Source organism: Corylus avellana, chromosome 11, assembly GCF_965113065.1.
Source record: "Corylus avellana chromosome 11, dhCorAvel1.hap1.2, whole genome shotgun sequence".
Classification (NCBI taxonomy): Eukaryota; Viridiplantae; Streptophyta; class Magnoliopsida; order Fagales; family Betulaceae; genus Corylus; species Corylus avellana.
Genome location: NC_142500.1, coordinates 15,424,378 through 15,438,702, shown reverse-complemented (window position 1 = coordinate 15,438,702; position 14,325 = coordinate 15,424,378). Strand labels below are relative to the sequence as shown.

Genomic DNA, 14,325 nt, shown 5'->3' with positions numbered 1-14,325 from the left:
ACACATTTCATATTTTTCATAAGTTTAGGCACGCTCATCATTGCACTTGTTACACACGTAAGCATTGTTCAAGAGCAATGTTACTTGTTCCACCTATTCATCTCATACTTCACCACTATTAAATTTATGATAGATTTATATTGAATTTTTAATGTAATGATGATTTTTTTTTTTAAAGAAATCAAGTGAATTTATAAATAGTAAAACAACTTTAAATACAAAGCTCTACTGAGATAATATTTGAAATACAATAGGGGACTTTCTCAATAAGATCCTGTTCCACACTAAGAGATATCGCTTCCTTTATTAGATGATAGTTTGCAATCTAATGGTAGTTTTTTTTGTTTAGTAGTCTTTTAAAACATATGAACCACATAAGAAAAAAAGAGAATATGCGAAGAAATTTATCCCTAAACCTTGATTATTCTTAGCAACCTCACAAAAATAATCAGAAGTACATTTTTTTTCTTCCTATTTTAACAACTCAATTTTTTTAGAGCACCTCAACAGCCTCACTATTTTAATAATTCACTTTCACTATTTCATTTAAATATTATTTTTAAAATATTTGTTTATTTTTTTAAAAAAAGAAAAAAACTATTAAAGGAGGATTTTTTATTCAATTTTTGAAAAGTGAAGATTTAAACTACTTTTGTAAAATTGCCTCACCAAAATAACTAAAAAATAATTTTGGTGCTTCCAAGAGATAGTTCAATCGGCTGGGACTATGAAGCGGAGGTCACTAGTTCGAATCCCTTTTCCCCTTCTTGTGCGGACATGTAAAAAAAAAAAAAAAAAAAAAATTGGTGAGGCTACTAGGAATGTTCTCTTGAATAGTGATCACTTTTGCTTTGTTTTTTTTTTTTTGAAAAAATATTTTGAAGCGTCGTAGAAGTAAAATATTTTTGAGTATTTTTTTATATTTTAAATTATTTGCTAATATTCTTATTTAAAAGAGGAAAAAGGAAGAAAGAAAAATGTTATAAAAAAAAAAAAAAGTCAATTATCAACAAAGGGGGAAGCCCCGTACGCTAGTAGTTTGGCCGCCGTTGTCCGTACGCTAGTAGTTTTTCAAATTATTTTTTATTTATTTTTTTTGGGGCAAGAAAATTTGAATTAATCCGGTCCATTTCAAAACCTGTACACCTCCGCGCCTCTCTCTCTCTTCGAATCCAGAGCATTCGCGTTGTTTTCACGCCCAAACCCTCATAAATATAAATACATAAATAAATAATATACACCTGCCTCTCTCCAGATCTCTCTCTCTCTCTCTCTCTCTCTCTCTCGCTTTGTAATTCAAATTCCGGATCCACCGCTTCGAAAACAAGCCCCAAACCCTATTTCGCTCTCTCGCCATAGATTTTCTCTTTCTGTCTTTGTGAGCTAAGAATAGCAATGAAGAAAGGAGCGAAGAGGAAGGCGAGCCAGAAGAAAGAGGCCGAGACTGCGCAAGACAAACAGCAGGAGGAGTCGAAGAAAGCGACTTCTCGAGCTAAGCGGGTCAAGGCCTCTGTGCCTGAATCCGAGCCCGAGTACTTCGAGGATAAGCGTAACTTGGTATATGACTGCTTCCTAGTTCTTCCTTGCAAATTCAATTCAATTTGTGCCGTATACTTCGCTTTGCCTCCGTGTGCTTCGGCTGCTTCCTTATCGTTTGATTTGTATTAGCATTGTATAATTTGTTTGGATGTTTGGATTATCGAAGCTTCATGTGGTATATTTGCATTATATGAGTGTGTTAGTGATTTATTTATTTATTTTTTTATATAACTTTCACAAAGTAAAATTTTTTCTTATCTGCGTTATTGAGTTCGTATAATATCAGCGAATGAGCTGGTTTAGTTATAGTTATAGTTCGAATTGGTTAGTGGGTAAGATGAACTGCTATGTATGAGATGGTTGGTTTAGTTATTTCTGTTTTGCTGTTTACTCGAGTAGTTGATATTTGATTCGTTTCTCTTAGTATAAATGAAGTAATACAGGATTTCAGATTCATCTCCTATACCTTCTTCTTTCTCTCGATATCTTTCTTCTTTCAGTATTCTGTTCTGGCATATTTGTTATATAATGAATGGAAGGAAGTTAATGTTTATGCCAATTTGTTTTTAGAAGAATGTTCGATGCTTACTTGACTTAACCTAACTCCTTGCTTTTGGGCTCAGTTGAGTGGATTTTTTTCAGCTCTATTAGGTTTTCGTTTGTTTTAAGAAAAAAGAAGTTCAATCCTAGCACATTGTATTTCAATTTGTTTTGTCTTCTGTTAACTCTTAGTTGCTAGTGAAGCTTGAATCGTAGCTTTGCTGATCATTAATATGGAAAATGATAGTTTTTTAATGGCAGCACTTGTGCGTTACCTTTAATTTTTTTTTTTTCTTTTTTGGCTTAATAAAAGCTACATTGTGATGTCTGTGAGGTAACAGAGTGCATTATCAGTGAAAGTTATGAAAATGTGTTTGATTATGTTTTATTCTGTGTCTTGGTTGTGCAGGAAGATCTATGGAAGGCCGTATTCCCCGTTGGGACGGAGGTTTGATAAAACTTTTGATTCTCTTATCTTAATTTCTCATTATTTTCCCTTTTTTTTTTTTTGCTGGCTTTTATATTGTAATAAAATTATGCCAGTGGGATCAATTGGACGCGGTCTACCAATTCAAGTGGAATTTCTCAAATCTAGAAGTGAGTTACAAACTTATCTTTGCCCCTTAATATTTCACTTACAGTTTTTCTCCCCATTGTTGATATAGAGGTGGTTTAAGAATGCTCAATTTTATTGTTCTAATTGTGGCCAGGATGCATTTGAAGAAGGGGGAAAGCTTCATGGGAAGAAAGTTTATCTCTTTGGTTGTACAGAACGTGAGTGGCTTGCAGACTCAGACTCCATATGAATCTTGTTTTAGATTTCATGATTTAATTATTGATAAAACGTTTCTTATTGCATCAGAAGTATGATTTTATACTAAGTTGCTTGACGCCACTTATTTCTCGTTTCCCCTTCAATTTTCCTTCACATTCTATTCTGACATTATTTTCTGGTACTGCAGCTCAATTGGTCTCTTTCAAGGGTGAAAGCAAAATTATCTGCATACCTGTGGTAGTTGCTGTAAGTTGTTCAGTAATATTGCTTTTGCATCTGAGTTTAGAACTATAATTATATGTAATTTAGTTGATGACGTCGCATATCTAGTTAATTTGTGGAAGTTGGTTTGTTAGGTTTGCCATTTTTGCAACTGGCCTTTAATATATTGTAGCTACTTGGCTGGGGTTTCTTATCTATTTTTATAAAATAAATAGTGGATTCTTGAGTTGACTTGGTATATTTATTTATGTGGCTTTAAATGTGATTTGACTTTTTCGGTGTTGATTTTCGTTCAAGTTTTCATCTTCTTCAATCTGCAGCCAAAATTAAAACTTACCTTGTGTCTTTAGATGCTCAAGGCTTCTCTGGTATGAGTTGTGTGGCTGTTAATATGGGGTGCAGCTTTGAAGTCTAGAGTTGAAGCCTTGGGTTAATCAAAAAATCTTGGACACACAGTTTACTAGATTTCACCTCCATTGTTGTGGTATTTATTTTTCCAGAAAGGGATTTCATTGTCAGCCGTTGTGTATATTTACCGAATTAAATTTTTTTTGTCTTTTACTAAAAGAGCTATAAAACTTGTGCGTTACTTGCTCGTGTCGGCATTGGTGCCTCCAAAGGCGAACAGGTTTGACCAGGTGCTCGTTACTGATGCTCTTGTCTCGGTCCCACCCTCTTCTACGCTTTCATCTGGGCAGATTTTTCTGCCGGAAAATCATGATGCAAATTCTACAGGGGCGCTAGCTTTGGGAGAGAGGTTACGCATGTCTCTGGGCAGTGGGGTTCCAATATATAAGCAAACAGTGAGATACTACCGGAGAGCTAAGAAAGAAAGAGGAATTCGGGTGAATGATTCTCTTCTTCTTGAGGTGGTGGAATCTTTTATTGCTCCACAGATACATTACCAACCAGTTGTGGGGTTTGCTGCTCAGACTTCATCGGAGGTTGCACACGGTCAGGTGTCTGATTCATCACCTACACCTTTAATTAGTGTAGGGGATGTTGCAGCTTTTTTTTTTTGATAAGTAAATTGTATATATCAAAAAAAAGCGCAATGCGCCTCTAAGTACACAAGAGAGTATACATAGGTAGCCCAAAAAAAACCCAAAAAACAGACCCCAAAGAAACCCAACCCAACTATAACCACCACCAAACGAAAAACCAAAGCAAGAACCCAAAAAACCCAAACACTGAAGCCCACAAACCCACCACCATCCCTAAAAAAATACCAGAACCCTAATGCACCTCTGGAGGAAAGGATAATGCATTTTTGGTTCCAACACAACCCCGACGGCGATAGTACCGCTTCGGAGAAAGTCTCTCTCTAACCTCATAGTTGATGGAGCATTCTAAATTCTTGATTTCCCGCTTCCCTTTTGCTTTAGAGGTAAAGGACTCCCGCTCCTCTTCAATATTCGAAAAGAGATTCAAAAGACTCTTCTCATCACCTCCTTCACCATTAGACAGTTCCACACTGGGGGCGAAATTCGCCGCATCTATAACCACCTCCGAATAATTCCCCACCCCCTTCTCGGAGGGTTCCGCTACAACGTTGGCAAACAGTTCCTTGTTCTTCTGCAACTGCTTGGCAAGCTTCTCCTTCACCCTCCGGGCATACCCTATTTGAGATTTGGAAACAGAGGAATAAATCGGAGCACCATTCTCCGACATTCAAGGAAAAGGTTCGCTTAATCTCGAACCCAGCTCAGCCGCATGCTTTCCCGAAATAGAACAGGTCAGTGAATCTTCGACTACAACCTTAGAGCCCTTTACCGACGATGAAGCCTCCTTCATCCCAGGCAGAGAGGAAGAGGAAACATTTCTAGACCCTAAAAACCCCCGACGTAGCAACCCTTTCGCCGGAGCAGTCTTAACGGGTTCAACCTCCTTCGCCGAAACAGCACCAGCTCCCACCGGAGGAGCAGAGACCACCATCGGAGACAAAGGAGAGACATGGGTACTCATCGGAGTCAACAACCAGTTCTGGGTATTCTCCGGCAATAGAGCAGCCTTCGTCGAAAAAACAGGGACCGTCTCCGTTCCAAGAGACACAGACCCCGCCGCACAAACCAATTGATTTGACTCCGGATGCACCTCCACCAACGCAAGCTCGGAATCATCGCTAGAAACCCCGGCGAGACCACCGGCGACCGGCGCAAATACCTCAGATACGCACGCCTCCTTACGATCGGCCGGAACATCAATCTCTCCCGGCGAGGCAGAACCACATTGTTGCGATTTGGGCAAATACTTAACACGACGCTTCAAACCCCTGCGCCAAGCTGTCTTGAAATACCTAGGGTGTTTGGGCTTAAGGAAAGACCCAAACTTGCGAACACCCAGCCCAACTAAAAGTCCTTTAACTAACCCAGCTAGGACCCGGCCCAAAACAGAACGTAAAAGACCTAGCAACGTCTTAGTCTTCTTCTTCTTCTTCTTCTTCTTCTTCGTATGATCCGCCGTCGGGATAAAACATGTAGCCAGATTAGCAGGATCCGGCGACTCCCAACTCCAACTAGTCCACCATCACCCGTGACTCATATTCACCGTACCCGGGCTCAAAAGAGTCCTTCACCGGGAAGAGATCAATGAGTTGCGAAGATCTAACCCTCCTCCCAACGGAAGGCTCCTCAGAACCAGCCGCCAGTCGAAGAACCTCTGCAAAGGAGCGCCCAGGGAGACATCCAAAGATGGATTCTCCCAAACCAAGCTTGAGCTGCGTCCCCGGAACATGGTGCGTAGAGGCTGTTGGACCCAACAACCTCCGCAATTCATTTGCAAACCGACGCCATCCCCTCCCTCCACGGCCTGCAGGTAGCGAAATGATTCCTTTACGACCTCCCTCAGCAAAGACGGCCACCTACAGGAGACTACCTGCCTTATTAACACCCCCATGCACCATCAAAGCCTTGTCGCCCTCACGATATGACTTGGCGATATCAACCTTCAACAGAGATTGACTCCCCTCCTCGACCATATCCACCAACCATGAAGCACAAGGTTGGCTCACGAAAATTACCCCTATGAACCCTTTTCTCTTTTCCTCCAACCGAAGATCAGGACACCCTTCCTTCGCTGACAGGCAAAAGGATTTCGCTTCTATGGAGAAGCGTCGTTCCATAGCGGCTGACCAGAGCCTAGCGCACAGCGCCTAAACAGCGCCGCCGCTAGGGCAGAAAACTATCTTGCTAACCTAAAAAATGTAGAGGGAGAGAGAGAGGGAGAGAGAGAGAGATCGCATTGTGAGGTACATTTTTTAAAACGAAATTATAATAATCAGATAAAAATAATAAAATCCTAATAAATCCTGCCTTATTAAACGAAATTATAATAGAATCAGGCTTTCTTTGTTGCAGCTCAAAGAAAGCCTGATTCTAAGAACTCTAATCCGATGAGGGGCTTTCTACGGCGAGGGTTTCTTAACCCAAGTCTGAAAGAAAAAAGGGAGTCTCAATCTTCATCGCATGGGGCTGTTAAGGATGATGAAGTAGTGGGTGGCAACTCTTCAGTTTTGGATGAAGCTTTCAAGTTTGGGCGGGATTGAGAAGACGACGATTGGGATGGGGAGCTGTCCCCTGATCCCTTGATTGGGTGTTGGATTGCGACGAAGAGGAGGATCCATATTCGGTGGATTTTCTTTGGGTTATGGACGTCGCCCGGCCTAGGGCTAAAGGAAAAAGGCCTAGGAATAAGGGCAAAAGGGAGTTGTTAAATTTAGAAAGCTCTGTTAACTATGGCAATGCTAGTGCGTCCTCCATGAGAAGGAAGGGCAAGATTATTGTGTCATAGTCTTTTGTGAAGGGATGAGGGTGTTTGGTTAGTGGGCTTTACGTTGGTGTGTTTGTTTGAGGGTTTTTGGGTGGTTTTTTGGTTTTTCTGGGTGGGTGTGCTGGGGTTTTTCTTTGGGTTCGCTTTTGCCCCCTTTGTATACTCTATGTGTAATTAAGGGCGCCTCTCGCTTTTCACCTTCTTTAATAAAACTTCTTATTACTTATCAAAAAAAAAACTTGTGCATTAATTTATTGGATATGATTTATTTAGGTCTTTATCGTGGATGTAGTTTTTTAGAAAGGTCTTTAGCTGGAAATATTCATCCATATTTTATATCATACTTGTCTATTTTTGCAAGTTTTAGACATCAAATACTAAAATATGTAGTGAAATTTCTACATTAATTTGATTCATCATATGGCTGTTTAGGTTTTTAGTTGATGATTGACCATTACCATAATTCATTCTTTATCTTAGAACCTTACTAATTTTTTATTTTATTTTTTATTTTTAAATCTTTCTGAACTGTCACACCATTTTAATCCTTTTCATTTAATTTTATTATATTCTCAAGACCACTATTTTTAGTATAAAATGTTTATATTTTATTTTCCTATTCATCTTTGCTGAAAGTGTTGTGTTTTGGTCTCTACTGTGTTCTACTGTAGGGAACAAGTAATTTTATCAACTATTTGTTTTGATACCAGTAAATAATTATATTGCTTATAAAATAATAATAATAATTATTATTGATGTTGCAATACATATTCCATTTTCGTGCATGTTAATCTATTTGGTTTCTTGATCTACAGGTTGTATCTCCATTCCCTCCTTCTGATAAGATAGGGGTTAACTCAGTTCAGAGAGAGGCTGAGGAAATTATTCCCATGAAACAAATGAAAATGGACTGGGTTCCTTATATTCCTCTTGAGAATAGGTATGGAATATTGTTTATTGCTGGCTATTTGAACTGATCTCATGGAACATTCTTATGGGCATCCTCAACATTCTCTGTCCAACTTTTTTTATGTCATTGTTAATTTAATTCTTCTACAGAGGTAGCCAAGTTGAAAGCCTTCACTCTCAAATATTTATATTGAGCTGCACCCAAAGAAGGTAATATTTTATTGCAGTCTCCTCCTTCTCTCATTGGATACATGCTCGCCCATGCACACACATATAAATGCTTATTTTTTTTCTCTTATATTTTTTACCTGCATTTAAGGAACATGCGATTTGCATTCTCTCTCTTTGATGTTGGATGACCATTAAATTTGCAGATTAGTAGCTCCCTATGGTCAATATAGATGGGTTGTAACTCTTGGTTTTTGGTTGTGGATGAGAAAGTGAAATGGACTTTGTTTGGAAGGGGATTGTTGGTTGAAAAGAAGTGAAGGTTGTGAAAATTTATCAAAATGGCTAATCAAGTGATCTGTTGCTGCATGCTAGGGTTAGGGCTCAAGGATGTAAAAACTTGTGACTTTGGGATTTGTCTATAACCAAATGGAGAGTGCATGGGATTGAAATTAAAAGGGAAAGGTAAAATTGAGGGTGTTGTTCTAGGGATATGAAATCTGCCAAGAGCTCAAATTTGATAAAGATTTTAGATGGTATCAATGGTGGGTTTGTTAAAGTATTAAAATAGGATTTTAAGGGTTGATTAAGGCTTGAAAGATGAAAGAATAAAAGGAAGATCGTGAAATCTCGCTAAGTCTTCCACAAGGCTTATCTCGTAGAATTTTAATGGAGTCTCACTTTTAGAAGAAGGCAATTACATAAAGTCTCATCAATAAAAGTTAGATTGAATGGTCTTTGCAAGACTTGTTTTTTAAGATATGCCAATGTTTGGTTATGGTTTGAAGTTAAGAAAAGGTTGTGGAAAATATGTGTCATTAAGGTATATCAATGGTTCAAATAACAGGTGATGATAGGTCTAGCCAAAGAAAGCTTTGTAGAGAGCACTTGTCTCTCTTGTTCCTCTGCTGCTCTCCCCTACCAAATTCTGCCATGATTTCTCCTTGTTACTGCCCTCTAGAGGAGGGAGGAGCCGAAGCTCCTCCCTTTTCCTCCCCTACCCTTATTTTTTCTTTTCTAGCCTTTTTTATTCTTCTCTTTTTCTTGTTTTGTATGCAACTTGAAGCTCAGATCTCCCCACCTTCTCCACCCATTTGCCACCCATCCTTCCTCACCGACCTCCTTTGCCTCTTACAATGGTCTCTACCCCCTCGTGTGCACATCATGCGCACCCAGGTGTGTGGGCTGCACGCGCTTCCACCTCAGTCGCACTTTTGTTTTTGCCACGCTCCAGATCAATGGCTTTCTCTTTATTTCTCCTCTGGATCTCCATAGGTGGTAGTCTATTTTTTACTATGGACACTTCCAGATCCAGTTACAGAGTTAGATGCCGTATCCCCTATGCAATCATCGCTGGCGGGTACCTCTCTCTGGATACCCCAGTGGTGCTCCACTCAAGTAGCTTTGATTCAACAGGTTCTAGTGCTCTTTCTCCCGCTGCAGTTTCAAGTTAAGAGGAGCCATGTTTCAAATGGGCTGGGCCAATCTTTTGGCCCCATCCCAATAGTCCTTAGAGTTTGGTTGCATTGTACTGGTTGTTTTTGGGTGTTTGTTGGGTTGCCCCACTTTCTTTTGTGCTGCGATGGTTGATGTATTTCTCCCTTTCCCCTTTTCTCTCTGTGTTTGCTTAGGAAAAAGAAAAAAGACAATGATTTAGGATTGAAACAAACCATAATGAAAAGTAAAATTTTGATAGCTGTTCTAGGGCTCTAAGCAGCACCGGAGAATACTAATTTTAATTTTTTAGTTGTTCTAGAGGATTGTTGAAGGCGGGCTGAACTAGGGCTTTTGTCATAGGAGCTCTTAGAGTTGATAAGCATAACTGAGGCTAGGGCTTGATTTTTTTTTTTGGGGAATTGTGGAAGTAGTACTTGGCATCAAACAACATATACAGGATGTGATTGCCTCTCACAATCTTCATAGAAGAGCATACTTGCTGGAAAGTCAAAAATTATTCTCTATATTGAATTGAAAGAATTCTATGAATATATAAGAACTTTTATTTTATAATTTAGTAGCTTTTGGAATCATTACTAATTAACTTAGTTGAAAACTGCAAAATATCATTAGATTCATTGGCCATTAGTACAGCCCATACCTAAAAGTTCTTGGGATTTTCAAAATATGTTTGATATGCAAAACGTAAGACATTCCAGACAAGAAAAAACAATGATTTACTAACATTAAGTCACTAAAAGGTGTTAGTTACGTTTTTGGTCTCTATAGTTTGTTAGTGGTTTCGATTCAGGCTGTACGATTTTTATTTTTACAACCAAATCCTTTAATTATTAAAATGCTTTCAATTTGGTCCAAATTGTAACAAATGCAAAACAAGCCTTACCTATTCTTTCCTCAGTGGTCTTTCTTTTACCCAACCTAGCTGGTATATGCCAGTTCATCAACTAATATAAAGACAATCTAATCTAGTTGTCCTTGCTTTTTATTATTATTATTATTATCTGTGTTCTCTGTCTCTTCCTTCTTTCCACTCTCACACTGGTCTGTCTCTTAGAGTGTTGCATTCCGTTCAGCCTCCGCCATCTCAGGTTTAGCTGAAAACTAGAACTGTTGTTTGTTTTTGTTTGCCTTCTTTTGTTTTTGACTGCCATTCTGAAAATTGTGGTGGGTGGAAGCGAGGTTTTTGGTTAGTGTGATTTGCAGTGACCATGATGTTAGGGCACTTAATAATTGTGAATATAGGGGAGCAGGTGGGTACGTGTTGGACTGTAGTCTTTATTTCTTTCATTGTAAAATATGTAATTTGGAATTGTAATCTTGCTCTTTTGTGAGTGAAATTGGCAAGGTTTTGTTGCTTTATCAGGTTAAATATTAAATAAGTAAATTACTATGCTTATAGTGCTGAGAGAGAGCCCAATCATTGTTCGGTTGGGTGATGAACTAGTGGCCTCTTGTTATTTGCCCTTCTTTTTTAGTGGCCTAGCCGGCTGTTTTTCTTCTTGTCTTATAAATGGTAAGAAAGTTGCAACCTTGTGGTAGTCTCATGGCCCAGTCAAATAGATTGGTATGTCGACTGCGAACAAAAGGCTGCTGACTGGGTTTTAAATTTTGCTTGGTACTTTGGGTTTGATTGAATTTGGCTTGCTGAATTTTTGGGGTTTGATCTTTGGTGGGTTTGTTTGGCTACTTGAATCTGACATTTGGGTTGTGCTGATTTGGGGTGGTGAAGGAGAAGATGAGAAAGAGGATGAAGAGGGAGGTGAGGAGGGAGAGGAAAGCACATTCGGTTTGGTGATATTTGTAGAGAGAGGAAGATAGAAGATAGAATAATTTTTTCTTTAGTGTTGCTACTCTCTCTCTCTCTCTCTCTCTCTCTCTCTAACTCTAATGAGTTAGTTATTGCTATGTCACTTTTTAATGTAACATTTCAATCTGAGAAGGGTCAATTGCCATTGGTATCAGTAATGTAAATTGGCACTATCAGAATATTGCACAATAGTTGAGAACCTAATCAAGAAAAGGCCTTTCTCTGGACCTGTGTGTCAGATTCCCCCTTAGTGTGGATTTTATTGTTTATTATCTGTTGTGCATTATGCACATTTTTTTTTAATCTAGAATGAGTATTATTTGTGCTAATGGATTTAATTTTAACTCATGTTTTGAACAAGATAGTAACTTATGCTTATGAATTGTTTGTGCAGGGCTGCTTTAAAACACTTGAAGATAGACCGTCTCAAGAAATATGAGTACTGCTTGCCTTGTTAGTTCTCAAACTACATCTGTTTAAATTGTTGTATCCTACATAAACTTTATCACCACTTAGCAAAGGATCCAAGACAATGAGCTCTCTTTTTCTACTTTTTGATCTTTGTTTGGATGGCAAACATCAGTGTAACTGGGTTATAAGGAGTAAAAAGAAAGGTTAATAAACCTATGTTTATTTTTGACAACTATTTGGACAAGCCTGGAAACTTCAGATGAAGCCTTATATTTTTCGTGGCCATATTTTGTCACTTGACATGGTTATGGTTATTGAGACATACAAATATTCAACTCATGTCTATCTCTGTTCCATCAACGTAACTTTTCCATTGTTTGATTTGGTTTTTATCCTTTTGGCAGATTTCTATCAGCCCTTCAAGGAAGATGAGCTTGAGCAAAGCACTGAGGTTCAAATAATTTTTCCATCAGAAACAAAGCCGGTAGGTTACAAAATGAGATTGAAAAAAAAAAAAAAAAAATGATGCATATCATTGTTGGATATAAATGAATTTAAGTTTATCCGAGTTATCCAAATTTGTCTACTTAAACATACTTTCAGTGATGTTCACTGTTGCAATAATTTGCATAAGTTGGACTTCAAAATTTTGTGTAAATTGATTTTTCTCTTTTTCTCCCTGCAGATTTTCTGTGAATTTGATTGGGAGTTGGATGAACTTGAGGTACAGAATTAACTTTTGGCGTTTGTAATCTAGTATATCCTATACTAATTCAGTTGTGAAGTTATAACTTTTGGCGTTTGGATTGCTATGGTTATTGGGGACTATCCTCTAATTATGGCTATTATTTTACCATTTGATGGGTTTGCACCTTTTTTGTCTATTCGAAGTTGCATTATTCAAACTTTCTCCTTTTAAAATTTTTTTTTCCTCTGGCAGTCATTCATTGACAGACTTTTGTTTGCTTAAACAACTTGCTACATACTATCACATTATTGGGTCTAATGTGGATTATCTGTACTGAGGGACGGGATTTTCAGAACTCATGGAGAATGAAGTATCCCACATCATTCCCAATTCTGTCAAACTGAAAAATTGAAAGGGATAATTAGGACTATGAAAAAAAGTTTATCTTCTACTAAATTGCACATCTAATTTGTAGGAGTTCACGGACAAGCTGATCCAGGAGGAGGAGTTGGCCGAAGATCAAAAGGATGCCTTCAAGGTGAAATTAATGAATGAAATGCTTGTTAGTCAGTTTTTCTTATCTATGTAGGCCATTACATGTATCTTATCTTTTTTTTCTGTGTGTCAGGAGTTTGTTAAGGAGAAAGTTCGGGAAGCAAAGAAAGCCAATCGAGAGGTAGGTACTTGAGGCAGATATAGTTGTAAGCTTGCCTCTTTTAGAAGCATAAACTTTGTTTAGTACTTCACTAATTTTTTTTTTTTTTTCGTAGGCAAGGGAAGCCCGGAAAAAAGCCCTTGAAGAAATGAGCGAGGACACTAAGGCAGCGTTTGAGAATATGAGGTTTTACAAGTTCTACCCTGTGCAAACACCAGATTCACCTGACGTATCAAATGTTAAGGTATGCATTTGAAAGCCACTGCTCTATTTATTACTAGGATTTACATATTGTTGATTTTTTCTTGTAATTAGAATCTTGCCTTGACAAAACATCCTTAATTCAACTTGCATGATCTTCGATTGATTGTTAGTACTAATAATTTCTCAATAGAAGTTTGATTTGTAATTTCCTGGAATAAGAATCTGCAATCTGTATAGATGCCGAAGCATATGAGTTTTTTTTTTTTGGTCTTTCATGCAGGCTCCGTTCATAAACAGGTACTATGGGAAGGCTCATGAGGTTCTTTGATTGGTCTCAAGGGCCAGTCAGTACGGCCGAGCGATGATCAAAGCCCGCAACAGGTGCCAAAACAGTTGAGATTCACAAAGGTTTGGTTTATTACGCTCAAGTTTTTGGAGGCAAAGCCCTTCTTGCCTCGTCATATACTTTTGATCAGAGTTTAGGGGGTGTCAGGAAAAAAAATGTACACCAGTAGTTTCAGAATATTTAGATGAACAAATGAGGTGCTTTTCTCACCACATGAGGAATTTGTAAGATACACTCTCGAGGCTGTTCAAAATTTTAGAAGAATTCTTAAGCTTCTCGAGTTACAAGCCAGTGATTTCCTGGTATCTCGAGTTGTGATTTGTCAGTGTCTTAGTAATATTAGTTCTGGTTCATTTAGTTTGTATGACCAAAATTTTATTCTAGAAACAATAAGAATGATAACGAAGTTAGTCTTTTTTTTTTTTTTTTCGACTGCAAATCATTACGCTTTTTATTGGCGGTTTATGAAATGCAATCTTGTAATGTGCAAGGTGACCTGACATCTTATATTTCGCAGCAATATTTAGAGTTTAAAGGTGGTTTTTCTGATTTACCAAACTGGAACAAATGGGATATGTCAATTATAAGTAAATTAGATAGAAAATAGCCTTTGATTGGTATAAAAGAAGACTGGAAGGAAATCTGCACCACTGGAAATTATCCAGATGCTAATTGAGGCACACAAGAAATGTAAATATAACTTTGTGAGGCGACGAATTAATTTCAATCAACCCTTGATTTTTTTTAACAATGATTGATTCAAAAGTTGATTAGGATTGTAAAGAAAAGAATTTGACTTTTTTTTAAGAGAAATGGTAAAGGAGGGAGAGAATGT

General features: G+C 38.0%; 1 protein-coding gene across 1 annotated transcript; it reads left to right on the top strand.

Annotated features, from left to right (window-relative positions):
* The first annotated feature begins 1,121 nt into the window (after positions 1-1,121).
* On the top strand, positions 1,122-14,003 carry LOC132165687 (protein HEAT INTOLERANT 4). Its single transcript, XM_059576346.2, has 14 exons — positions 1,122-1,557; positions 2,489-2,527; positions 2,623-2,676; positions 2,790-2,853; positions 3,042-3,100; positions 7,660-7,784; positions 7,904-7,963; positions 11,581-11,639; positions 12,002-12,081; positions 12,283-12,321; positions 12,761-12,823; positions 12,914-12,961; positions 13,056-13,184; positions 13,425-14,003. Exons 1-14 carry the CDS (start codon positions 1,396-1,398, stop codon positions 13,470-13,472), a joined length of 1,029 nt encoding a protein of 342 aa, XP_059432329.2. The 5' UTR covers positions 1,122-1,395; the 3' UTR covers positions 13,473-14,003.
* Positions 14,004-14,325: the final 322 nt, after the last annotated feature.